At 44.7% G+C, this 27,117-nt stretch overlaps 2 protein-coding genes across 7 annotated transcripts; both read left to right on the top strand.

Annotated features, from left to right (window-relative positions):
• The first annotated feature begins 5,199 nt into the window (after positions 1-5,199).
• SFPQ (splicing factor proline and glutamine rich) lies at positions 5,200-20,299 on the top strand. 6 transcript variants are annotated; one of them, XR_009960606.1, is made up of 13 exons: positions 5,200-5,945; positions 6,390-6,578; positions 6,669-6,970; positions 7,101-7,196; positions 8,604-8,800; positions 9,080-9,164; positions 9,451-9,568; positions 9,806-9,854; positions 9,934-10,055; positions 12,670-15,890; positions 19,067-19,111; positions 19,380-19,454; positions 20,213-20,299. XR_009960606.1 is itself a non-coding variant. In XM_062593762.1 (11 exons), exons 1-10 carry the CDS (start codon positions 5,298-5,300, stop codon positions 19,085-19,087), a joined length of 1,827 nt encoding a protein of 608 aa, XP_062449746.1. In that variant the 5' UTR covers positions 5,200-5,297; the 3' UTR covers positions 19,088-19,111; positions 20,213-20,299. The 6 variants fall into 6 exon arrangements, 3 of the variants coding, with proteins under 3 accessions (XP_062449746.1, XP_062449747.1, XP_062449748.1); XR_009960607.1 differs by lacking the exon at positions 12,670-15,890; XM_062593762.1 differs by lacking the exons at positions 12,670-15,890; positions 19,380-19,454.
• Positions 20,300-25,255: 4,956 nt separating this feature from the next.
• TMEM35B (transmembrane protein 35B) lies at positions 25,256-26,449 on the top strand. Its single transcript, XM_062594202.1, has 3 exons — positions 25,256-25,388; positions 25,553-25,733; positions 26,130-26,449. Exons 1-3 carry the CDS (start codon positions 25,281-25,283, stop codon positions 26,258-26,260), a joined length of 420 nt encoding a protein of 139 aa, XP_062450186.1. The 5' UTR covers positions 25,256-25,280; the 3' UTR covers positions 26,261-26,449.
• The last annotated feature ends 668 nt before the right edge of the window (positions 26,450-27,117 follow it).

Raw genomic sequence — 27,117 nt, 5'->3', positions numbered from 1 at the left:
AAGGTGACAAATTTTGCCTGGCATAGGTGTCAGATCAGACCTGTAATTCCCTAGGAAGTCTAATCTGTTACTTAGATGTTACCATAATATTAACTTTATCCTCATCTTATGAGAGTTACTGAATATGAATAATATACGGAATTATTTGGCCATCTCTGTTATTCAGAAAGCTCTTCTAGATTTCTTTTTATTCCAAGTTATGTGGGCATGTCCTTTTAAAATCTCTGGATGCTGCTTTTTAACATCATCCTGAGTTTTGTGCTGTAACTACATCACTTTTTCCAAAAGTGCAGAGTAAAACTATTTGTTTGAATGCTTCTACCATTTTCGTGTTATGGAAAAATTTCTTTTAATTCTTAAGTTCTCTCTCCTGTATATTTCCACTGTTCCCCCTTTTTGTGAATTTTATGTTTTGGAAGTAACAATGGATAAAAAATATACATAGAAGACATTACCAGTCTTTAAAATTTCCAGAAGATCATAGCAGTGTGATGAAATAGTGTGGTGAGTCTGCTCACTTTTTCTGCCCCACTTACATTCTTTGCATAGGCAAACATTAACCAAAGCAGCAATTCAGAGCTGCTGGAATTTTTGCAGAGCTGATGTATGTGTTTTTTCCTTGAGCCTTTGTTTCCTCCTCTGTAAGAGTGAAGAATAGAATCATCTTCGACACTACCTTTCATCCTCATCACATATTTGTTGTCAGTGACAAAATTTGAAATTCTCTTAACAGAAGAAATGGATGTTGTTAACTGTAAGGCAGCAGGATACATTTTAGTTATGATTTTTTTTTCTCTCCACAGCTCAAGGAAATGTATAGATTGATGGCTTTTTCACACAACTTTGCTGAGTGCTTCTTGCAAGGTTGTGAGCATCCTTCACTCCAATTGACTTCATTGGAAGTGGAGAGCTCTTGGAGCCTCATAGAAGACATACTTGGCATGCTCAAGTATGCCTTTAGCAGACATACACGCTGTGTAAAAGCATTCCTTCATCCACTGGCAGAACACAGCTACTACTGAGAGAAGAGAAAGCACACAGCTGGGGGAGGAAAGGCCCAGTTGTTCCAGTGCTCACCCAGCTCTTAAGACATCAGGTTCCTTTCCTTGCCACCCTATAGACTGTTTGTTTGACCTTGAAAAAGTCTCAGGACTTTCCTGTCTTGGAGCTCTCTATTTGTTAGCTGGGGTATGAAGTTAAATATGTTAAAGGAAATGAGATAGTCAGATACAATGGCTGCTGGAGCTACATGAGTACAAATGATAAGTAGCTGTACTTGCTATCTCAGGCTATAATAGCGACGTATAATGTTTCCTTCTTCATTTCAACAAGTCCACTGATTGTCTTTCCAGGCCCAATGTTTGTTTGACCCATCCAGTCTCACAGACCAAACCTTCCCTTACAAACACTGGAACCCACAGCACTGTCAGGATAGCCAGGGAGGAGTGAAGTTTTGCATAGAAGTATCTGTCCTTAGATCTGCTAAACAATGCAAAGTAACTGTAAACTGGTTAGAGCTTTTTGTGGCCTCCCATGTCAGCCACGCTGCCCAGGACGGGAAGGGGAGGGAGAAGAGTGAAAGGTAGAAGAAAGGGAAAGGGGAGGGGAAAGGATGTGACAGAGTAAACTTCCTGGTTTATTTCCCACTGGTGTACTGAATATGTCTTTCAAAGAAAAACTAACCTAAGTGGCTTTGATGCTAGTTTGAATTTTGACAGGAGGCGCAAAATTTCTGCTACTGGAGAAGTTTCAGAAACTTCATTTCATTTGGAGAAATTAGAAGTGGAAAATCCTTAACTATATCCATCCCTTTCTGGTCGAGAGAATACAGTCTCTGGCAGAACTATGAACTTTTGGTTTCTATAGTGTTCAGCTAGTAAACTTCCAATATTGCCTTTTTTTTTTTTTTTTTTTGTAGACTCTTGAGCCTAATTCTGATCTCCTTTATTCCAGTAGAAGTCGAAATTATATCCACAGAAATCAATGATGCTACTGTGCAAAGACAATCAACCGCTCCCTCCCTGCAGTCTTTGTGTTTGCTTTACTATCACTGTAATCTCTTATCTGGCCCTGCATTACTTTCCCTCATCTGGGTTAAAAAATGGCCTACAGGCATATTTGTCATGGTGTACAGGAAAGAACGCTTGGAGAGCAGATTTAATCAGTGCTCAAGCAGGCAGTGAAACAGTAGAGGAGGGAGAGAGAGGAGAACTCTCATCATCAAGTGACACAGGAAAGTTGCTGAGAGCTCTGCTGTGCACACTGAATGGCCAGTGCAGCAGCTATTAGACACTCCTTTCATCCTGTCTCTCAGCTTTATGTACCAGATATTGCTGCAGGCATTTTACTTTACACTCAATTCACTTTTGTAGATTGGTTGTATAGCAGGAAAAATCTTCATAGTAACACTGGCATTATCTTTAAAGTAGCTGTTAGCATTTTGGAGGAGGGAAGGATCTTGAGTTCTCTCTCTTGCTTATTTTTCACAAAAGTCTCTATTAAACTAAACTAACGAATATGTGCAGTAAGCATCCCAATAACCAAATCAATGTAAGAAGCATGGAGAAATACTACACTTCAAATGTATCATGAACGTCCTGAAGATTTTCCAGTCTCAGGCACAAAGTTTATTTACAGTGGAACATACTATAGAGCACATCTCAAGCATTTTTCCTCAGTGTTTTCATATTATAACAGCAAGCTGTCTAGTGTGAATATTTACAGAATCAGGTGACTTTTAGCAGAGGTCATCTCTGTTTTAGGTCCTCATGGCTACCTCGATGTCCCTTTGATTTCAAGCCCAGGATAAATACAATGCATTTATGGTGTTACAAATACATTTAATCATATCCTGGCTAGTTTGTGGATTTGAAATGAGTGGTCGTCCAGATTTAAACAGGTCTGGGAATAGAATTATACTATGAAATAATTTGAGACTAGAAAAAAATTGTGTTGCTTGTGAGAGGGATTGAGGCCTCAGTGTTTAAAAAATGTGCAACTTACAACATGTGTATCTGGTAGATAAAAGCCTCTGCCACGTGCATGCAGATCTGGAGGTGGCAAGAGAGAAATCAGTATCTTTTAATCTGCTAGGGTTTTTCTGGTCTACTTGGCAGTGAACATGCCAGAAGGGTGAGGACTGTAAAATTTTAGTGTTCATCTAAATTGTGGTTTCTACAAATACTTGTCCTTTAGCACCACTTCTTCCACAAGAATTAGTTTAAGAGCTTCTGAAGTTTCTCATCATTATCCTTCATTTTCTAAAATATGTAATTTTAATGGTCATAGCCCTCCCAACCTGTCAATCAGTTCTTCACTATGCTAAGTGTGGCGAACACTGTCAGTGGTCCACTGTTTGTGACAGTTCAGTTTGTCTACAGCTGTATCCTCTTGTTATCCCATGGATGTTGCATTTGTTGATACCTTCGGTGGGTGTACCAGCTTGCCACTGCCAGGAAGGACCAAGAATTGCTTCTTGTTCATTCTTCTCCTTTAAGAGAATATTCTCACAATTGTTTCACCGTAACTCTTTATTTCTTTCAAAGAATGGTAAAAAATTGTAGCTTCCTAAAATACACTTCACTTGCACTTAGTTATAGCAAAGGCAGACAAAACTTTTATACTATATATTCTTTGTTGTTTACTGAACAGAAATAACCAGGTATGACAATGAGGAAATGCCATTTTTTTGTGTTCTGTTGGAGTCGATCCCAAATTTCTTCTTCCTGTGCTATAACCTCTGAGACACCTCGTGGTGGAAATGTTTACTGCTTGTAGTTAGGGGCTGACATCTCAGGAGAGAATCCATTTTAAAACAAAACTTGGGGCTTTTGCCCAGCTGCAGTTGAATTGGTTGATGTCTAATGCTCAATATAATACTTACTTGAGAAAAGGTCAATCTGTGTCAGATTTTTATTTTACAAATTTAAAGTCACAGCAAAATTCAGTATGTTAAGCAGTGAAGTCCACCTTCCACTGCCCAGGGGTTTACAAATATTTATGATTTATAATGGCATATTCATAAAAGTGCAACAATTATGGTTTCTGTGTAAATCAAGAAAAACGTGGCTTTGGAGCTTCTCGTAAGGTTTTGTTTCTTCAAGCCTGAAACTGAATGTGAAACAGCAGTGGGAGCTTAGGAGCCTTCATGGATTGAAACCTTGTGAAATGAAAGCCTTAAAAATGTCACATTGCGCTGACATTAGAACAGGGCTAGAGGAGTCTCCAGTGCGGCGCCATTGAAGCCAGTGGCAATGGATAGATGGAAGGTACTTCTGGCCTGTTTTCCATATTATGACCATAACCACAATGTATTTTTACAGCTTATCTTCTACTGGGAACGCTTTTTTTAATGTTTGGAGAATGCACATTGCCTTTTCTTTCTTTTTTTTTTTTTTTTTTTTTTTTTTTTAACTAGCAAAGGTGATACAACACAGTTCTTTTACAAGAAGTTGGGTAAATAGCAGTAGTTTTCTAAATGAAAATACTCATTTATGCTACTTCCCTGTTAGGCATTTCACGAAAAAAAAAAGGTTAAAATGTTATTAACTTCAGCCTCCCACATTGGAGTTGTTTCTGCTCTCCATTAATAATCAAATAAATAATTTAATTTTTCGTATAAAATAGAATTTCAAAATAGAAATCAAGGCTACCGACAGTGGTAGAAGTAGGCAAATATATTTATTTGGAAATATATTAAAACCCAGTCCCTTTTCCTTTTTTTTCCTCCCTCGGCTAAAGCGTTGGGCTGCTGCTCCGGGGCGCTATACGGCCCAGCGGGGCCGCGGAGCTGCCGCCGCGCTCCGTCCCGCCGCGGCAACCAGAGCCGCTGCCCCGGGGGCGGCGGGACGTGGGGCGACCGCGGGCCGCGGAGAGGTCTCGGGCCTGCGACCCGCGCTCGACTGACTCCTCGGTCAGCCAATCGGAAACCGGCTTCCCTTCGTGACCTCGCCCCCCGCCGATCAAATTGCCCAATCAGCACACGGGAGGTTAACGGATTGCCCCGTCTAAACGTCGGCTGTCAAATGAGCCAATCAACGGAAGGCAAGTTCCTTGCCAATAGGATCAAAGAATCCATGGAATGGGGGCTCACTATTTGTCACTCCGGCTATCGGTCTTCCCCGATACGGCCGTTGGTTGGTTAGCGGGGCGGAGTGGGTGGCTTCCGGGGGCGGGGAAGCTATATAAGGGGCGGACAAAGGCGGCGGCGAGGCCGTTCACCTAGCCGCCATTTTGAGCAGTGGGCTCTGAGGAGAGACAGTCGCGGCTGGAGCACCTCGTCTTCTCCTTCCTTCACCATGTCGCGGGATCGGTTCCGTAGCCGTGGCGGCGGGGGAGGCGGCTTTCACCGGCGAGGAGGCGGTGGCGGCCGCGGAGGCCCGAACCACGATTTCCGCTCTCCGCCGCCCGGCATGGGTATGGGCCAGAACCGCGGCCCCATGGGGGGCGGCCCGCAGGGCCCCGGCGGCCCGCCGGGCGGAGGCCCCAAACCCGAGCCTCCGAAGCCGCCCGTCTCGACCACCGCTCCGCCTTCCTCATCTTCGGCCGCTGCCACCACGGCGGGGCCTGCCGGCAGCCAGGGCGGCCCAGGGGCGCCTCCGCCATCCGCGCTGCCCGCGGGGCAGCCACCGCAGCAGCAGGCCCAGGTGTCCGCTCCCCCCTCGACTCCCTCCGGCCCGGGCGGGCAGCAGCAGCCGCAGCCGAAGCCGAGCCCCAGCCCCACCCCCGCCGGCGGCCCTAAGAAAGGACAAGGACAATCGCCCGGCGGAGGGCCCAAGGGACCGGGCGGCCCTCCGCAGGGGCCGGGCGGGCCGCACAAGGGCGGGCCGGGGCACCGCGGCGGCCCGGGCGGGGAGCCGCGCGGCCGTGGGCAGCAGCACCAGGGACAGCAGAGCCTCTCCTCGCAGCAGGGCCCGGGCGGCGGCGGCGAGAAGCTCTCGGACGAGGTGAGTCACGGCGCCTCCTTCCCTTCCCCCCCACCCTTCCCCTCCCCGAGAGACAAGATGGCGGCTGCGGCCGGGCTCGGCGGTCCCGCGCGCTCTTGCCGCCATCTTGTGGGGAGGAGCGCTCGGGGGCGGGGGTGGTGGGGCCCGGCAGAGGGCGAGCCGAGCGGGGCCGGGCCGAGCCCGGGAGGCGGCAGCGAGCACCGGCGGCGCCGGCCGCAGCCGGCCTGCGGAAACGCCTAAACATAATGTGCATATTCCCTAGGTGCCTAGGCAGCTCCCGACTGCAGTCTGCGGGGTCTGTGGCAGCATGGGTTTGTATTCGCTTGCTGTGCCAGAGGGAGTGCGTGGGGTTTCTCTTCACGGGAAAAGCCCGCAGCTTCGCACTGCGGTGAGCGGCAGGGCTACGCACGCAGGGAGTGCTTGAGCTGTTGTCCTTCCTCCTAGGGCTTTAAAGCAAACCTGTCTCTTCTGAGGCGGCCTGGGGAGAAGACCTATACTCAGCGTTGCCGTTTGTTCGTTGGGAATTTGCCTGCTGATATCACAGATGAAGACTTTAAAAGATTGTTTGCCAAATATGGAGAGCCAGGAGAGGTTTTTATCAATAAGGGGAAAGGATTTGGCTTCATTAAATTGGTAGGTTTTCATGTTGTTCATCCATTTAATTCTCACAAAATAGTAAATTATAACTTATTTTTCTAAAACGGGATCTTAAACTTTCCTCAGGAATCCAGAGCTCTTGCAGAAATTGCAAAAGCAGAATTGGATGATACCCCTATGAGGGGTCGACAGCTTCGTGTTCGATTTGCCACACATGCTGCTGCTCTTTCAGTGCGTAATCTTTCACCCTATGTGTCCAACGAGTTACTGGAGGAAGCTTTTTCCCAGTTTGGTCCAGTGGAAAGAGCTGTTGTGATTGTGGATGATCGAGGCAGATCAACAGGAAAAGGCATTGTTGAATTTGCATCAAAACCAGCTGCAAGAAAAGCATTTGAACGGTGTACTGAAGGAGTGTTTTTGTTGACAACGTAAGTTTTGTTTTTTTAGGATTCTGTGAATAGCATACTAATCTTAAACTGAGAGGAATTCTCATTGCCTTATGATTTTTCACAATGGATGTTTAAATGGAAAAATAAAATGATTTTTTTTTTTGTTCAGCACTCCCAGGCCAGTTATAGTGGAACCACTGGAGCAACTGGATGATGAAGATGGTCTTCCAGAAAAGCTTGCCCAGAAGAATCCAATGTATCAAAAGTATGCACTTTCCCTTGGTGTAGAGAGTAATAAATGACAAATACGTGATAGTTTATTTTCTCTGCCTGAAAAAAACAGCAAATTTTCAGAAACAAGCTATAAAGTTTATGTTGTAGTACTTCTCAGTTCTCATTTTTGGTAATAGTCTTTTTCTAGCTAATGTAATGTTTTTGCAGTTGCTGCCCATCAATTGTAAAATGTTACTGTTGATTACAGTATTCACTTAGCATTAGTTTAACAATTTTGTGATACAATTGTATCACAAAGAATAAGAGTAAAGTATAAATAGCCAAAATACCCAGCACAGTAACAATATTTCTCTGGGAAACCTAGAATCTTAACTGTGCAGCTCTGGAAAATCAGGCTTACAACTTATTGCTCACCTAATACTGAGAATTGTCGCCTCTTTTAAAGATGAGGCACATCCAAGTTTATGCTTCCATAAGGACTTTAAGAACTAGTACTAAGAGTATGAAAGAAAAAAAAAAGATGTTAAACAGTGCCGTGACTAAAAATTAAAAAGCCCAAGAATTCAGCTTATGAGGCTGATCAGTGAATATGCAAATGGAGCAGTAGGTTTGGGTCTGCTGGAGTCTCAAGTGTCTCATTATGTTAAGTTCTGTACATTGAGCGTGTTTGTCCTAGAAATGTTGTTTTTTCCCATTGTAAAAGGGAGTGGAGGAAGAAGATCCTGAGTGTCTTGTTTGTATAAGAAAATGTTCAAAATTTATGCTGTGATCAAAAACCTAAACTACTTTAAGACAATGTCTTTGAAAATACTTAGCGTGAACTTTTAAAAAAAGTTTTTTGTTTAAAAACACTTACAAATGCTAGTGTATAAAGTTCTCAAATCCTTCTAGTTTTGCTCCATCATCTGCCGAATCTTAGATCCCTGATCCTTTACATGGCACAATAAGCTTGTCAGTCTTTAGGTTTTTTTAAGGTTATATGGGTTAAAGTAAACATTAATAGCCTTTTAATGCTGTTTTTGGGGTAAGTTAGCATTGAAAAATCTGTCCCTTCTGAGCAGTGGTAGCTATTCTGATTATACCTATCAGTGTTTTGCCTCTGGTAATTGCTAACAGTGGAGTATTTAAGATTTTTAAAGGACCAGGGTAAATAGCAGTGGTACCAGAAGCTGAATGTATTTGCTTAGGGAAGCAATTGTGTAGAGGTCTCTTTATTTGCTTTTTGTAGTCCTCAAAATAATTTATATTAGTGTTTGAATCCACACAGTGTACTACTTTCACTATTCTGTCACAGCAAGTTTTACATCTTGGTTGTGGAGAAATACTTTCTGAGTTCCTTTGATGTTCCCTAGTAATTTTTCCTGTTCTACTTGTAATCTTAAATTGTCCTTCAGTTTCCAGGCTTATGCAGCTTGAATGAACATCTTATTTTCTGCAGGGAAAGAGAGACTCCTCCTCGTTTTGCTCAGCCTGGCAGTTTTGAATTTGAATATTCCCAGAGGTGGAAATCTTTAGATGAAATGGAAAAACAGCAGAGAGAACAAGTGGCAAAAAACATGAAAGATGCCAAGGATAAACTTGAAAGTGAGATGGAAGATGCTTATCATGAACATCAGGCAAACCTCTTGCGTCAAGGTAATTGGTTCTGAAATTTTACTCCATTAGCTTAAAGTATGTTTGGTTTCATGAATAAATTCCTACTACCTTTAACTAAATAGAAATTGAGAATTTTGGTCTTAAATGCCTTGTAAGTTTAGTTTCTCAGTTGTGTTTTAAGTGGAGTATTGTTACTTAGAAAAGTAGTGATGTGTTGAAAGTAGGTGCTTGTAATAGTGTAGATAAGTGGATCCATTTCAGATAAGAGCTTAATCTGAGAGAAAAGTTTGTGAAACAACGCTTGTTCAATTCCTGTAGACCTCATGAGGCGTCAGGAAGAACTGAGACGTATGGAAGAACTTCATAATCAAGAAATGCAGAAGCGCAAGGAAATTCAGCTGAGGTTGGTTTGACTTTCATAGGATTTTTTTCATGTTGTGCATTTGTGTATGTCCTCAAGTAACTTTTTAAACACCGTTGATTTGTGCTTGGTTTGTTTATGAGAGATGGAACTGCAGCAAAGGTTTTTCTTGGAGTATTTGAGCTTTTTTCCTCTCTGTGTAGTGATTCAGTAACTTCTAGAACCCAGAGCGCATACTAAGAGGCTTTTTATTGTGCAAGTGATGTTCATTATATGTTGCATGTGTTAGTTACTCTCGAGGTTTAACAGCCTATTTTGGAATAATCAGGCAGGAGGAGGAGCGTCGCAGACGGGAAGAGGAAATGATGATACGTCAGCGAGAAATGGAAGAACAAATGAGAAGACAGAGGGAAGAGAATTATAGTAGAATGGGTTACATGGATCCAGTAAGTGAAATTGTGTTGTTTCTTGGATATATTACCATGCTCAGGGATTTTCAGTTTTTTTTAGATGTGTTTTAAAGATTTAATGTATATTGCTTCTCTTCGGTTAGGTAACGGGATTTCTGTGTGTGTGTGTGTAGATGAAACAATAGTAATTGGCTGTGTTAGTTGCTTTATCTCCTGAACGGTATGAATTTCATTAACTGGTTCTCTATGCTAAAAGTTGTTTCTTCTATGCAGAGAGAGAGAGACATGAGAATGGGTGGTGCCACCACAATGAACATGGGAGGTAAAAAGATTTTTAATAACAACTTTATGTGATTAACTTAGAAATTGTCAGAATATGATTATATATTTTTCTTCCTTAGATCCTTATGCTTCTGCAGCCCAGAAATTTCCACCTCTCGGAGGTGGTGGCGGCATAGGTTATGAAGCTAATCCAGGAGTTGGCCAAGCAGCCATGAGTGGTTCTATGATGGGAAGTGACATGGTAACGTATCCTGTGGTGGCTTTAGTTTAGCACAAGGAAAATGTTGCAGTTGGGAATTGAGTTTCTTTACCGGTATTTGGATGGTTGTGTAAACTTCTTCTCTAACTGCTGACTTTCTTGTCAGGTAATGTGGAGGACTAGTTTGGCAATATGTAGTACTAGTTTAGTTCTTAACCATTATGGTAGCTTACAGAGTCGGAAGTTGTTTGTAAGTAAATTCAAACGTGCTGTTAAGCATATTTGCAGATAACTGATTTTATTGGAGTTCGGAATTTCTGCATCGCAGTTAGGCTTGGAAGGATTTTTTGTAAATTGGTGTTTCAGAATACAATGTTCTTTAAAAAATTGTTTTCTGATATAGTTAGCAACTTTACAAATTGCAGAGTTAAAATACGCAATTATGTAGTAGTTCTTAAGTAATTTGGCATTTCTATATTTACAACAAGGTGAGACATTTGTTCTCTTTTCCAGTGTAACATTACATTTATTTTGGCCCTTCCAAGCCTAGTTAGGGTTGATGCACTTTCGTATGGATATGCTGTTAATTCAAAATCTGTACTCACATCTATTTAAGCAGCAATTTAACCTAAGTAATCAGTGGTAAACAGCATATTGTTTATACTATATGCTGATGTTTGCCATAGAAGAGCAGAAATGCTGTTTTTTAGCTGTAGCGTGTTCCTTGACTGCAGCCATTTTGTGGTTCCTATCTTATACAGGAATGATAGCCTCTTCTTGTTGTTTCCTCCTTGTTGGGCATGACTACAGGTAGAGTTAAAGTACTGCATATCTCATGTTTAGAGGTATGTTTCCAAAAAGTACATTTTTGGCACACTATATGTGTGAAAGGGCTTTGAGCCTGCTTGGTGTTATCACACTGAAGCAATAGTGATTAAAGAAATGCTTAATGGGTAGAATGGAGATCTGTTGGTTCAGGTTGTGATACTAGTGTGCTTCCACCCTCCTCATAAAGGGTGTATTGTGTGGCACAAGCTGAAGTAAATGATCTTTGGGTGGTTTAGGCCTCTGGCTTTATGTGGTGAGCTACCATAGTAGCTTGTCAGCTATCTTCTGCTTTTATGGGAACCATATCTTTGAAATCATAACTTTGCAGAGCATCATTGATTCAGCAGACAGTGCCGGTGGCCTTAGTGTATTTATAATCTACTGATATATTTAAGCAGTTCATAAGTTTCCAGTAAACAGTTAGGCAGTCTGTGGTGAATGCTGTGTATGTTCTTCTCCTTCTGAAATTCATGGTACAGGTGCATGCTGAACTTGTGTAATACCTGAAAACGTGATATGGTCAAAATGTGTGACAGTAAGATGGTTTAACTGTCTTGAGTTTCTTAGGACAGAGATCTTTGCTACACAGTATTGTCCCAGTTACTGAACTAATATCTTTAGAAATAAGTGCAGGCAGACATAAGCTGTCATGAAGCTAAGTAGTATTTCTGAAATTCTTTTCTTGGAAGGATTGAAGTTAACTTTCAGAAGCCAAGAACTTGGAGGTGTGAATTACTACAGTTGCAGATAACCTTTTGTAACAAACTGAGCCTACCTACCGTTGTTCTGTTACTCAGTAGTGGAAAATTTACTTGAAAGTTTATAACTGTCTTTGACTTTAATCTGTCAGTTTGTAGATCAAACACTGATCACATTTACTGATACAGTAACTGAATGAAGTACATGCAAATGTAGAGGTACTAGTAAAGATATTTGGAGTCTCTGCTTTATTGCAGGGTAATCTAGCTTTTACATCTGAGTATATGAACACTGTAAAGTTCTTGTCAGTTTTCCAAGAGCTTGTGATGAAGGTGGGGTGGGAAGGGGGGTATTTACTGGATGCACACAAGCTTTTGTGCATATTTCTAGCTTGAAACACTGAATTTCTTTGAATGCATTTTGCATATTGTACAGCAGCAGTTCTGAAATACGTGGGACGTAATGCAAGTCTTTTGATCCAGCAATTGTTGTGTTGGTTAGGTAAATCCTTTCTCTTGTAATCCAGTAGTGCTCACTATCACATTTTTGATTACTACTTAAGGCCTCTGCAGTTTAGTCAGCAGACCGTAGTAACCCCATCTTGAAAAGCACATGGTCTCTATTGCAGCACATGCCATTAACTGGTGAGTAGGCATTCTGTTTACGATGACATTTTACGAATGTCAGCTCATACTTCAGTGAACTGAACTTACTGTCTCTGGTTAGGCTTATTGGGAAACAACAGTGATGTAAGCTAAACTTTTACTACACTAAAGGTGAGAAGTTTGCAAGCTATTTGCATTAACTTGGTTGAAAATTGCTAGAGATCAATGTGAAAAGTTATTAATTCACATCTGCACTAATGCTTACATTTCTAGCACTGCAGGGAGGATCTGTTCTTTGTAACAGATGTATGAGAATGCATCAAGTGGGAACATACCTCAAGGCATGTATTACAATAAACTAATTTTTAAATTACCCTTTTTTCCTTTCTATGTTCCCGGTACCTGTGGATCGGCTCAATGGTGATTGTATCGACGAACCTTGACTACGGAACCTTCTAAAAATATATACTTAACACACATGGACATCAACTACATATAATGAACTGTTAATTCTGTTCCAATAGCGTCCTGAACGCTTTGGGCAGGGAGGTGCGGGGCCTGTGGGTGGCCAGGGTCCTAGAGGAATGGGGCCTGGAACGCCAACAGGATATGGTAGAGGGAGAGAAGAATATGAAGGCCCAAACAAAAAGCCCCGATTTTAGATGTGACCTGTAGTTTCATTCCAGTTTGTTTTTGTCTGTCTTGTTTAGACACCAACTTTTTAATTCTTGCATTTTAGTAAGAAAGCTAAGTTTTTATGGATGTTAGAAACTTACTGACCTAATATTTGTAAGTGGTCTGTTTGGGCGAGTACAATTTAATTATGTAATGCAGTGTTTCAAAACAAATTTAGCTGTTTTTTTGATGTATAACGTCCCTAACTTGATGGCAGTGTACCTTGTGCCACTGAATTCCCAAAGTGTACCAACTTTTTTTTACTGTGCTTCAAATAAATAGAAAACTAAATGTAATTCTTCTTGCCATTAATGGTTAAAAATATGAGGCTAAATACCACGCCTTTAGCAGTAAACCAAATGAGTCTTGCAATTGAGGTTGTTAAACTAGAGCAGGGTGTGGAAAAGTAGTGAAGTGAGATTTTCGCCCATAATTCTCTGCCTCTAGTTTAAGATGGGGTCAAATAGCCTAATTTTCTAGTAGGTACAGATTTTTGAGCATTAATTGTGCTGCAATAAGGAAGCAAATGGAAATCTTGAAAGTGCTGTAAGATACAGTAGTGAAAGCTACACTGCAATTGATGATGCAGTCCTGTAATGAATTCTGGATTTTAGCCATGGATAATGGGTGGTGGGATGGTAGTACGTACCACCTTGGCATTTACTGCTTGAAATCTTGTAAAGACTTTAAGCAGAAGAGTAGAATGGTTATTTTAAAATAAATCCATAGAATGCCTTGTACTGACTGACTTCCTAATTAAAGGATTGCTAATGTGATATTTATCTGCTGTTAAGCTGCCTGAGATTACAGGATCTGGCCTTATTCAGTATTGTATGCCTATCTGAAATCGCTTAGCAAAAACACCAGAAGTGTTATTTAAGCGAATAGAGGATAATCTGTTAATTTTATACTCTTAACTTGCTTATGTCCTCATGCTAATTGAGTGGACTAGTTTGCATAGTTCAGAATTCAATTACTTTATTAAGGTGGCTGTAGAAAGTAGTCTTAAACTTTGTAGCTTGTGGATAAAATTGAAAAAGCTGTATACAAAATACAGAAATTAGCATTCTTGCATGATGGTTATCACTACTTTATTATTGATTGGAGAAAATTCATCAAAAGTAGTATCTAAATCTGGAATTCAATAGTTAATACTGCGCAGTACAAATAAACTCCCTTTAAGGTTTTTTTTATAGAAGATCGGATGAATTTGGTAGCTTGCTGTCAATTTCATTAAGTTCCAGAAGATTTTCAAAATGTTCTGGACTCATTGGTATAAGGTAGTTACTTTGCTTTTTTATTATATTGTACCAAATAAGCTGGGAACTTGCTTTCCCAGTGTTAAAATGCCTTTGTGTTAATGCAGGATACCTCAACCTGCTTGGCACACAGTAGGTAAACTTAGTGTGGCTGTACCTTCACACAATTCCCCAACTGTTGAGCATTCTGTGAATAGCTTTGAATCTTCTGAAGATCTTTCCATCCCTTGTGCTAAGTATTGGCTAATTCTAAATTCTATGTTAATTTTTTTCTGTGGTTAAAACTTCAGTCGGTTTGCAATATCTTAGAGTGCAGATGATCCCTCTTCTGAAGTACTCACTGTAAGTGCTGTTACTCCTTAAATGTAAAAATATTAGCATGTTGTGAAATTTTGATACCAGGTAATGCAGACTTTGAATATGAAGTGCACTAAATAGTGACTCAGCTGGTTTGGTGAATGTTTCTGTTTTCTCAGAAAAGTTTGGGGGGAGATAACATGTTACCACAATGAATTGCAACTCAGGAAATTTTGAACTAGCAGTTCCTAAACTGCAGACCAAGTATTGGGGAGTCCTTGTATTGGATACTTAGCTTAAAAATCAGCAGTCCAGCTGCAATTTGTTTTATTTAAGTAGGTTTAAATAATGCATATATTATCTGGAGGGTGTTCGTGGGACACCCACAAAAGGTGAAGGTGTCTGAGATGGGGGAATTCTGAACGTAAACATTACATTAATTTTTTCAGTTTATTTTTCAGATTACATGTCATTCTTTATTAAAGAGATGCTGGTGCATATCCTAAAGTATGTTCTTTTGTAGTTCTATAACTTTGAAGAGTGAAGGATGCTGATGTCCTTGTGCCTTACAGAGGTTGTCTTTTGGTACCCCTGTTTGTACGTAAGCTATTGTTGCTAGGTATTAAAAATAGACTAGTTGCAAAACTGATTGGTAAATCTCATGAAAGATTTGGCAGTTTTCAAAACATCTGAAAGTTTGGTTAAATCTAGCCTGGTAGCAGCATAAGCAGAATTTCTAAAACAAACAAGTTCTGCTTTGAGTTGCATGTATTAAACAGGTATTCTGCTAACTAGCCGATTTGATTTCAAGGCCTTTTAAAGGTGATGTCTTAAAAGCTGGCAAACATATCAATTTTAAAATATGATAAAGTTGTTAAATGGGGGTGGTGAGACAGTTTGGGTTCCTTTGATCTGTACCTATGAGGTTTTGGACCTTCTCATAAAATCAGATTCATCTAATTGATTTTTTTAAAACTATTTAGAAAAGTGCTTGGTTGGTCAGACCTATTTTTGGATGGTCTGGATCACAACATTTTTGTACTGGACTTGGAGGACATTGGCTTTTGCAATTTAGCTTGCTTTAACAAAATTGAGCCTATTTTAAGAGTTATCTCTTAAACTCAGCAGCATATAGAAACTGGTATCTTTATCTTCACACTTTCTCATAAATTAATACAGAATCGAATCTTTTGGTGTAGATACATCACACTACCTAATTATATATACAGCTGATGAGAAACTGAAACTGCTTTTGAGATTTTGTGGTATTTTTATGGTAGAAAGAATTCTTGGCTTCTCCTTGGCAACCATTTACTGTGGCAGCAAATTTTTGCTGGAGTTTTTGAGACTGCAATTTACACTTAAAACTAGTGGCCTGCTACGTAACTGCACTTAGCCAGCATTTCTGCAGTTCATAACTGTGAGGAACGTAGTACCACAAATGGCAATGGACATTAGGACCCGGATGTAGTATTCCTGCTTGCTCCAAGATTCTCATTGCCGACTGCATACAGGTAGGTAACAAGCAATATAATATAACTTGGTGACTTTCTATGTAATCTTATACTGTGGGTATTCTGACATCACACTTCTGACTGTGGAATTACAGTGCAGCACTCTTCATACCTGTATACTAAGCTTACATCAAAACTGCGTGGCTTTCGGTTTTGAGCTTTGTCTTGTTCAGAATCAATAAGCAACTTACTGTGATTCTTAGATAAGTATTTTCAGACCCGATTCCTTTGTACATATTGACTCGGCTTGTGTGGATTTTTTTTTTTTTTTTTTTTTTTTTTTAGTTACAGTGTAACAAAGATATTCTTAGAATGAGCTCTGTGGGGAAGAGGGAGTGTGATCTTAACTCACTTTTAGGTGCTATTAGTGCCTAGAAAAGGACTGTTTAACTTTCTGTAGTGACAAAATGGCCCACTGGCAGTGCATCCTTTTGTAGAGTCTTGGCTAAGCAGGAACTGCATTGATAATTACTGTTCTAGCCTTGTGTAAACTAAATGCAATAGTAACTTAAAGCTTGCTAACACAGTCACTTTTAAGACTGATTTTTGGAGTATTTTTCAGGACATACAAATGAGTGCTAAAATGAATATCCCCATGAAGAGTTTCATAGAGCTTATTGGACATTTCAGTTTTAATTCTTGATTGACAGTCATATGTTCAGCTGCCTTAGTTTACAATACGGAGATTCTATATTTCTGCCTACAGTAGTCATCTTGGTAGTTAATACTGAGTTTAATTTTTCATCAGTCTTTGAGGATGTAATTCTAAACTCTTCATTAGTACAAATACTGAATGTAGTGTTTTAGGATCAACATGCTTACTTTTCCACGCTTCCAAAAATGCTGATCTCCAGCTCTTCTTGAACCTGAATTTAAAGGTTCCTTCAGCACCTGATCTAGATCTTGTCTGATGCTCAAGAATATATTTCAGAGGTGGTATAACGTGTTTTCCCACTTGTTCTGCAAAGTTCTGCTTTGCATACTCGTTTCTGGTGTTACTGTCATATTTGGATACTTCTGTATTATCTTCCAGGAAGGACTGTTACTGTAAACAAGTGATCTGCTGGACAGCTTTTTCCCCCTGCTATAGATTTCTTCTCATGTTCCTTTGAAAACCTGAAGTAGCATCTGCACCTTAAACTCAAGATCATGACAACAGGTCTTTGGTTACACCACAGTGAGTGTAGCTGAACTCTAGTTAGTCCAGCAGTGACACCATTTGTCACAAAGTCAGTTTGGTTTTTGGTGATGGCTTAATCTTTGAATAAAATTCAGTAACAAAACTAATGGCAGTATGCATACTGTCGTATAGCAAAAATGAATTATTAGTTATCTTTAAACCAATGCTCAGATCTAACCAGTTTTTCCAGTGTGCTCTGGATATGTGACTTTACCTGCAAGAATGTTGTGGAGGGGTTATTGGCACATCTGCCTTGTTCTACATACTTGAACTAATAGGTTTTTGACACTCCTGGAGCAAGCAATTTGTGACTGAACCATGGGTTTCATACTAGCTTTGATTGTTTGCAGTAATGAAACTTGGTGTAGTAGATGACTTAAAAGCAAATAGTCAATGTCTACTCTAAGTCAGTCTGTAACAAGCGGGTACAAGAAATGACATTAAAGTGCTTGCATTGTGTTTCATCTTGATTTTTCTCTCTTTGAAATACACTTTTTTCTCAAAAGTTTATCTGAAGCTCAGAAGTGTGGTGTCAGAATACATATGCGTACCTGTTAGGCCCTCAGATCCAGATACTGGTGCTGTCAGGAGAAAGCACAGCATAGTGTGAATGGGGGCTTTACTGTAACATTAAGCATACAAAGTCTTGATTTGCTTGCAGTTTTCCCCATAGCTAAACTCTGAGGCCTGTGAGTAGTTTTAGGACTTGAGCAGTAATGGGGTTGCATGTCTCTGTTAATCATTGCCAGCTGCAGTGACATGATCAGGAAGGCCAGTGTTTTGTTACATTATGTTAAATGATGCTAAGCATGTTGGAAAGGATGCATAAAAAGTATGCTGTTCTGGGTCATGACTTGGCTTCTTCCACTACTAGCAAGTTTGGAACCTGCTGATTAGCTTCAGATTTTTCTCTCTGTACCATCTAGTGGGGTTCTTAAATAGCTGCTTACTGGAAAAGGAAAAAAAAAAAAAAAAAAAAAAAAGGGGAGGATTGGCCTTCTCCCACTTCTGTCATTGCTGCTAGATAATGATTGACAAGTTAGGACTTGGCTGTGCAATCCCGCAGTGGTCTGTGAATACCCCATCTCTATAAATGTTGCTTCTGAACACCAGTACTGAAGAGCTAACTGGGGAGGGTTGGGAGGAGTGTGGCTATAAGTGGATGATTCGGAGTGTTGAAAAGATGCACAAAGATATAGTATCCCTTATGCATGGTGTTTGTTGCTATGGCATAGAAAACAATGTGCATACTATGCTTCCTGCTCCTGAGGGCTATGATTATGATAAAACCCAAGTGGTGGGTTTGAGATAAACTTGAGCTTCTCCCTTCCTGACCTGGCCAAATCATATTGTGACCATGGTGTGATTTGCCTCCCAACTAAAGGTGTGCAAAGAGCATTGTATTACTGCATCCCTAGTTGCTGACCGTTGCAGTTTGCCCTCAACTTAGCTATAGTAAAAGGGTGGGTCTTCAGAATCTGTTGCTTGGAGTAAAAACAATAGACTGTTAATGATAATCTCTAGTGACTTCCTTTGGCTTTTGAAGCACTTCTAGGACTACTGAACTTGAGGGCTATTAGGAGTCAGGGACATTCCATTCATTCCTGAAGGGGAAGGAAGAGGGCATTACCACAGGAGACAAACTAGGGTAAAATAACAAATAGCTTGACAAAATTGTTACATACCTTCACATAAGGGATAGTATACCTCTGGCTGCAATCAAACTTCATTGTACTCAGACTGGTGATTTACGGTTTGTGCTCAGACAAGGTGCAATTCTTCAGTCAACTACTTGCATATTCTTTTACTTCTTTACAAGTGTTTAGGCTAGCCTATTTCTGCCCCTTACTCTTTCACCTAATATTTTGGAGTAATTTGTAAATTCCCCCTCATAACTAATCGGTCCTTGTATCTTAAAATCTTATTTCTAAGTTAGTTTTGAAATGGTCAGAATTTTCTGTGTATTATTATAATAACTTCAGTTATTATCCTTTAGGTGAAGATGCAAGCTGAATGAAACCACTGTGCTCATCCATGGGAGGTAAGCATAACTTTTATTCTTTCTGTTGTTCTGAATAGGTAAAATAAAGGGCTTGGACACTTAATGTTCAGTCTCCAAGCAACTGAGTTGCTGAATATTTGGAAATCATTATTAGTGAATACATGAGACTTGCAGGGTAGAGTTTAATGTTCTTTTTCCCAAACTGCAAACTTAGGTTTCAACAGCAGTGGTTCAAAACAGTCTTTTGAGATATGTTTGTACAAAAGAATTCAAAATCTCTGTAGACAACTTCTGAATCTTTCTGTAGTTAAGGAGCTGAGCATGAGCACATCCAGCATGATGTCCAGTGATGTGTGGAGGGATCAAGATAACAAGTGAACAAGTGAGTATGTAGTTTCCTGGCTGTTGAGTTCTTACAGCAGTGTATCACCTTAAGTGACATCACTCACTGATGTGCCTGAAAATGTCTCTGGATTAATCTTCATTTTCTATAAAACTTAAAAATTTTTGTTTTGTAGAGCCAAGATATAACCATTTCTTGAGGCTTTCAGCCCTGCAGCATCAGATAAATCCTGTTTTCTGAAGTATTTTATATTTTATCTGAAAATAAAATGTTTTTCTAAAATGTCTTCAAAATAACTTTGGAGATAAATTAACATAAGCAGGAACATAAACAGATACTAATTTAGGGAAATTAACCCACAGAACTGGAACTAATGAACCTTAACCTCTAACTTGCCACTTAAATTTAAATACAAAAGGGAATCTTAAGTGCTTAAGGTTTTGTGAGAGACAACATGCAAAATACTTCACACATGTGATGGGCTAGTAACAGCTGAAATATACCATGACTCTGTGAAGCCAGTAAGACTTGCTTGGTGAATTCCTATTGAATTTTGTGTAATTCACAAATAGTACTCTTGTTTCTATGGTATTAAGATAGAAAGAAGTTGAAGTTGATGAAAAGGTGAATGCTGTTTGTTTTAAGTCTGTGATGAGAACTTAAAATGCTAGGGGATGTTTGACAAGGTGCATGATCTTTAATTTCTGATGTGCTGACATCCCTTTTCATGTCATTTTGTGTGTGACATCTGATGGCATTTTTAATGTTCTTGCTAACTTTGTGCTTTGCACTTGCAGAAGAAGATGGAGTCCAAATGCAGTGAAGAGGAGCAAGGAACATAATAGTATTTTTTTAAAAATAAAATATTTAAGTTTTCTTATAAATGACTTCTGTTTTATTTCAGCGTATATTCCGTGAGTAACCCAGCCATTTAGCATAATATAGTATAAGTGGATTTGAGAGGCTGCCATAAGTGAGGTTGTAGAAGGGGATACAGAATGTGATACGAGCACTGGGGTGAGAGGGGCTTGAGTGATTGAATCTTGTTCTCTGCTATGAAAAGTACATTAAATATGTAACCATTCATAATTAATAAATGTAACAAGATTCCTTTTAAAAATAAGTGATTTTATTTCTATTGGGATTATTCTTGTGGTTAGAGTACTACACTTTCAGGCTAGATTTATTCCTGAGTAGTTTGCAGCCATATGTGCTTCCTGTAAATGACTTCAGCTTAATTTTTTTATAAATTATTCTTAGGCCTAAAGCACTTCCCCAAGCTCTTCTGGAAGTCTTTCACCCATTCCTTTGCCAATCTCCAGTGTTCTTCAGTGCTCCAAATACAGTTCTATGTATCAGGTATTAATTCTAAATAGTAACATTCTGGTTTATTCAAATAATGACTTGTGTAATTAGCCCTAAGATACCAAGGTTAGAGCTGGAAGCCAGGAAGGCACAATTTTAGCACTTGCAGCACAATTTTTCATGGTTCAAATCATTCTCCTTAAGAGATTCTTAAAGAGGACAGCTGTAGTCCATTAAAGCTACTCTGTGCATGTGCATAGCTGATGCTGTGATTTATTAAATATAATCCTATGTTTAAATATACAATAGTTTTCCTTAGTGTATTAAAATACACCAACAGCAGGCTCTGTTTGTACGGCTGCATTATAACAAGATTACCTCTGCAGCAGCATGAGAAGCCAAGAACATTTGGCTAGGAAATATGTTACCAGACCATTGAGACCAAATTAAATTGGATTTAATGTGTTAAAGATGCATGAAATGCTTCAGACGCTTCAGGGTGTTCTTTGGACTGGTGCAGGGGATGGAACAGAACTGATCTGTGCTTTAAAGAACGGTCACGACTATACTAGAGTTTGTATTAAATACTCTGTTTACTTGCCTTTCTAATCCCTGAACAAAACGGAACAATATTGGTTAGAGCTGCTCTTACTAAATTTCTGGTACTCTTCCAGAGCAGGTTTTATAGGAAGATGTGTAGCGTAATCCTTGTGCTCACCTCTATTCACCATATTCACTGTATGTTACAGGATTGGAGCGTTTGGTTAGAGAAAAGTTTTTGTTGAGCTTGAGACAATTGTGAACATCTCTTCTTGGGGCTGGTTAAAGAAAAATAATCTGAGCAGCAATAATGAGGTTGCAAGCTGGTGCTGGTCTAGTTAGAAGCAGCAGAGGGGAGCATAGGTATTTGATAGTGGCTGGGAAGTTTATAGTAGAGGAGGTGGGTTTTGCTGTGTTAAAAGCTCTAAACAGCTAGTTCTCTCTCTTTTCCTCTCCTGTGAAATCAAGTAATCAGGTACAGGATAATCAGAGAAAAAAGTTCGTCATTGATTTGTCCTGGTTCTGAAAAGGTCTTCAAAGAAATGTTTCTTTCCTGAGTAACTGTACTGCACCTTTCCTGCAGCATTCTCCAACAGCTGATGTATTATGTGCTGTCAGTAAGCTGACCTCCCTCCCCTCCAGTTAGATGATAATTAGGTTCTGCTGTAATCATTGTTAGTAAATATTGCATGGAGTTCAAGTGAATTATTTATCTGTTAACTGAGACCTTAACTAAGAGGGAGGAAGCTTCAGGAAAGAAATTGAGCCTTGTGGTCACTTACCCACCGAAATGCCTGATCGTGGAGGAATGTTGTACCCACAGCACCAAAGCAACCCTGGAGGCAGAGCAGCTCGTGGGCCCCCAAGCTTGGGCGGACGAAGTTGGGTTGCTGTTCGTGAAATGCTTTGCTCTCTTACAAATCCCTTCCCGGAGGCAGGCGGTGGTGCTTTGTTACCCCTGCTGCTGGGAAGGTGCCTGGTGCAGCAGCTGAGCGCTTGGAAATCACGCTTTCAGGACGTGTTTGGATCAAGATGAGTCTTCTGCTTTCCTATGGAAATGTCTTACTGGGGCGGGGGGAGGCAACATGGTTTGTAAAAATCATAATGGCCTATCGTGGCAAGAAAGTGAACTTCAGTGTTATTACCTGCACAGCTAGTGCAGACTCGGATACCTTTTTCTCAAATTCTTTATCCAATAATTTGTCTTAATTTTTTTTGCACTTTTGCAGCTTCTACTGCTTCCTATGTGAAAATGTTTAAACCTAAATGTGATTTTAGCATTCAAACTGATAGATTTAACATCTTGTAGCTCTTATAAGCATATCACGTTTCACTTTCTGTACTGGAATTGTGTGTGTTTTGGGGAAGAGGAATTGCAAAAATACTTTTTTTTTTCTTTAGCGTAGGCTATTAGTTGTATCATCTGGTGGATGACTAGTATAAAGCATTTTTTCTTTAATGTCTGGGCACTCTGCCAGTAGGCTACTGTTTTCTGGCTGGTAAAGCTGATTACCTGGTTCTACCAAATGTTTCATTACTAAGTAGCTCCTATATTTAAAAAAAAAAAAAAAAAAAAAGAAAGAAAAAGGCTGAGAGCAGATACAGATCATACAGGCAGTGCTTGGAGCCCTATTCCAGCCCAAGGGATGCATTTCTCTGCCATAATTTCCTGTGCAATCTGCATCTTCGGCTGTTCTTGCAGTTTTGCCGTTTCATGCTGCTAACGTGCAGCTGTAGTGCTCTGGCTGCCTGGGAGTACTGCTGCCGTGCGCCTCCGGTGCGCGGGGACTTCCCTGAGCCTGTGGGCATCGCGGCAGGGCTTAGGGGCGGTGTGGGCGAGCTGCAGAAAAGTGGTGTGGGAGGAAAGGAGCATGGGGTGTAATAAAATAACCTCAGGCAGTGGAGAGCAATTAACAGGACCAGGTTTGCTCCCTGGTCCTGGGAGTGAGATGGTGCTAGGATGAGAAATGGGGATGGGGCACAAGTGGTCTTGGGGATGAGATGGGGGCTTGGGAAGCAGTTTGGGGGGGAGGAGAAGGTAAAGCTATAGAGAGGAAGAAAAAAGCAGTACTTGGCCATGCTGCAGGCCCCCTCTCTCTGGAGATGGGTACCCAGCAAGGTGCGTGTTCCACTTTCTCTGCAGCCTTCGCTCCCCGAGGCTGCTAGCTGCTTGCTAAAGCCAGATGGGCAGCATGACTACAGCTTTTTTAATTACTCTAAGATTAGCTTAGCCTGGAAAATACCAAGCCCAACCCCCAGTAGAATTTAATGAGACTGTTTTTCCGTGCTATGGACACCTTGTGAGGGGTGGGAGTTAGCCAGCTCACGAGGCCGTGTCCCTCGCCGCGCAGCCCGGAGGCAGGGGCTTGCGTGGAGGGCTGCTCTGCGGCTGTGACGCCGGGGACCCGCCCGACCTCTCCTGCAGGCACGATGCCGGCCCGCGAGCGGGGAGGGCGAGGGGGCAGCCGCCTCCCAGCGCCTCGCTGCCTCCAGCCTGCCCGGAGCAGTGCACGGCCGCGGGGACCGAGGCCCTCGTCAGAGGAGCGGCCGGGGAGCCCTCCCCGGCGCTGCCCGGGGGAGACCAGCTTTCACCCCAGCCCGGCAGGCGCAGGAGGGAGACGACGGCCCGGCCCTCGTGCTGCCGGCACAAGAGCCCAAGGAGTCCTGGGCGCTGAACTCGGTTTGCGGAGTTTACAGGATGAGAAGGGAACGAGCCCGTGGCCCGCCCGCGCCCGGCGGAGGAGAAGCTCCTGCCGTGCAGGAGGACGCTTGCTTATGGGACGCCCGACAAACGAGGACCGACTGCGGCGAGAAGCCATGGAGCGGAAGACGGCGGAATCCCTCGGGCGGCTGGAGTTCTGCCGAGAAGGGAGCTGCGTTTTTACCTGCGAGTAACTCTCTCTAGAGCACGAGGCTCGCGTTAAGAAATGGCGAGGCATCTATTCCTCCCCTCCTCCTCTAGCGCAGAGGGAACCGAAGTGGGGTGCAGCGAGCTTTGAGCGCAGATCGCTGGAAAGGGCTAAAGGAGCCTTGGAACGGCCCGGTCCCTTCCTGCACCATAAGGGCCTGAAATGTCGTGGTTTACTGGAGTTAAAAATATATACAAGTATTTCCGTTTGATTCAGAATAACCACTGAGTCCTGCCTGTAGACGCCTGCAGGCAGTCGCTCCCCCTCCGGCGCGCTCCTGGCTCCCCTCGCTCGCTCCCGCAGCGCGGATCCAAGGCTGCGTTTTTTCTAGAGAGCCCCGAAGCGCGGCAGCTGCCGAGACGGTCGGCGAGCGAGCGCGGCGCAGGCCGTGACGCAGTCTCGCGTTTGCAGGGCCTGACGAGCGCAGGGAGGGAGGAGGGAGCTGCCGCCTCTGCTCCAGCCAGGCCTCGCTCCTGTTGCCAGACGAAAACCCCGAAAACCCCGGCGCTAGCTGTGGTGTTAACCGCTTCGGTGCCGGCGCCTCTGCCCCGAGCTGCTCTGCCGCCGGGGCCGGGACCCGCTGCAGGCCCGTGGGGCAGCTGCGGCGCTGCGCGCTGGGCACCGCAGGGCCGGTGGCCGGTTGCGTGCAGCCCGTCGTGGGGCTGGCGTGACCCGGAGCACCGCGAGCGCCCGAGGCTGCGGCTGCCGGTGCGGAAATGGCCCGAGGGGGAGTCCGACCCCTCGCTCGTGCGTGGGAGCAGCCGGGGTGGCCCCCCCTGGCTTCAGACGGTGTCTCCGGCCCCGCGTTGTTCGGAGGACGGTGCCGGCTGGGGAGGGCTCGGTGCGGAGCCGGGCGGCCCCAGGGCCTGCGCGGTCCTTCCGCCCTGCCGCTGTCCTCGTCCCGCTTCTGCTCGGTCCCAGCGGGAGCGGGGCAGGGCTGGAGCAGGCTCGGGGGGCCGGGGCCGGAGCGGACCCAGGGGCCAGCTACAGGGCCGGGCCGAGCTGAACTGAGCCGCTGGCTCCGCCCGCCCCGTCCCGTCCAGTCGCGGCTCCGCCCGCCGCGGCCTGGCCCGGCCCGGCCCGGCGCGGCCCCGCCCGGCGCGGCGCGGCCATGGCGGCGGTGTTCGCCGCCCTGCGCGTCCTCCTCGGCCTCTTCTTCCTGCTCACGGGCGCCGTGAAGCTCTCGGACCGGCTCTCGGCCGAGCTGCACCAGCACATGGTGAGCGGGGCGCGCCGGCGGGCCCGTCCCGGGGGTGCGGGGCGGAGCGGGGCCGGGCCGAGCCCGCCGGGGAGGCCGGGGGGGGGGGGGGGGGGCCGAGCGCCCTCGGAGGGGCTGCCCGGCCCCCCCGGCCCTCGACTCCCGGCCGCTGCCGCTCTCTCCAGCAGTCCCAGTTCGTGCGCTTCGTGGACGTTTTCCCGCTGAAGGAGTTCGGCTACAAGCCCGAGCCCGGGCGGTACCTGGAGGCGATCGGCTGGATCGAGGTGGTGGCCGGGCTGCTGCTGGCGGCCGGGCCCCAGCTCCTGCAGGAGATCAGCAACTTCGTGCTCACCGTCATCATGATCGGTGAGAGCGAGCGCTGCCGGGCGGGGGGGGCCCTGGGGGGCCGCCGCTGTCCCTCCGCCGCCCTCCCCGGGCAGCTGCCAACCCCCGCCAGGGTTCGGGGCACGGGAAGGCTGCGATCGCCTGCTCTCGTCCCCTAGTTCATCCCCGCAGCGGGATCCGGCCGGTAGCAGCCCAAATGGTCAGAAATTGCTGGAGTCACTGGGCACCTGCTGCTGTTCGGGCTCTTCGTCCCCGATCCCAGCAGTTGTCCCGGCTCCCGAGCCCCTGGGGTGCCCAGCTGTGCGGGCCGGGGCTGCGTCCCCTCCTCCGTCCCTCCCCTCCGTCCCTCCCCTCCATCCCGCCGTCCACCCGCCGCGGCGCCCTCGCCGACCGGCCCCGCTCTGCTCCTTGCCCCAGGTGCCATCTACACGCTGCTGGCGCTGAGGGAGCCCGTGGCCATGTGCGCCCCCGCCACCGTCTGCCTCGGCCTCCTGCTGCTGCTCAACGTCCGCGGCCGGGCAGCCCCCGCCAAGGCCAAGTTCGAGTGACCGGAGGTGGGAGGGGAGCTTGGGGGGGGGGGGGATTGGGGCACGGCATCGCTCCCCGCGAGGAAGCCCGTGCCCCGCGTGTGCCTTCCCGTCCCGGCGGCTCTTCCCCGCGGCTCGGCCAGGCCGAGCGGGGGCTGGCTCTGCTCTCGTGGGGGCTCTTGTATTTTTAAATAAAGCCTCTGTTTTTCACGTGTCGCCTCCCCGGTTGTATTTGCGGCTGCAGCCCCGCGTGGGGTTTGAACCCGGAGCGTTTCCTGGCCAAGGGTGCAGGCGCCGGGGTCACCGTCCCTGGTGCCACCGGCTGCCACCGGCCTTGGGGCACGAGGCACCGTGCCGCAGAGGAGCAAGTGCCCGTCCCTACGGGCCGGGCCCCGGCAGCGGGCGGCTGGCGCAAAATCCGGAGCCGTCCGGGGGGCCTGGACACAGGTGCTGGGCGCCGGCCGGGGGCCGGGGCCGCTGCCCCCGGCGCGTTCCTGCTCCCTCCGGCTCTGAAGGCAGCAGAAGAGCCTGCGAGGGGGCAGATTCCCGCTTTGATCTCCCACCCGTCGCCCCCTCCTTCCCCCAGCTGCCGAGTGCGGAAACTTGACCCCGCGCCGCCTCGGCGCGGGTGCCGGAGCGCGGGGCGAGCCGTTCCCACGCCGCCGGCTGCGGGAGCCGGGGGCCCCGTCCCTCGTCCCCCGGCGGTGGCGGCGCGGGGAGGCCGCGGCGGGACGAGCCGCGGGCTGCAGAGGTGAAGGGGGCCGGGGCGGTGGTGGGAGCCCCCGTGGGGAGGGGGCTCGCGGCGCCGGCAGCTGAAAGGGGCCCGTTGTTTGGGCCGCCGCGGCGCTGGGCGGGATGGCGGGGGCGGGAAGGGGCCT

This window comes from Rhea pennata, chromosome 23 (assembly GCF_028389875.1).
Source record: "Rhea pennata isolate bPtePen1 chromosome 23, bPtePen1.pri, whole genome shotgun sequence".
In the NCBI taxonomy this organism is placed as follows: Eukaryota; Metazoa; Chordata; class Aves; order Rheiformes; family Rheidae; genus Rhea; species Rhea pennata.
This window is presented reverse-complemented; position numbering and strand designations above follow the sequence as displayed.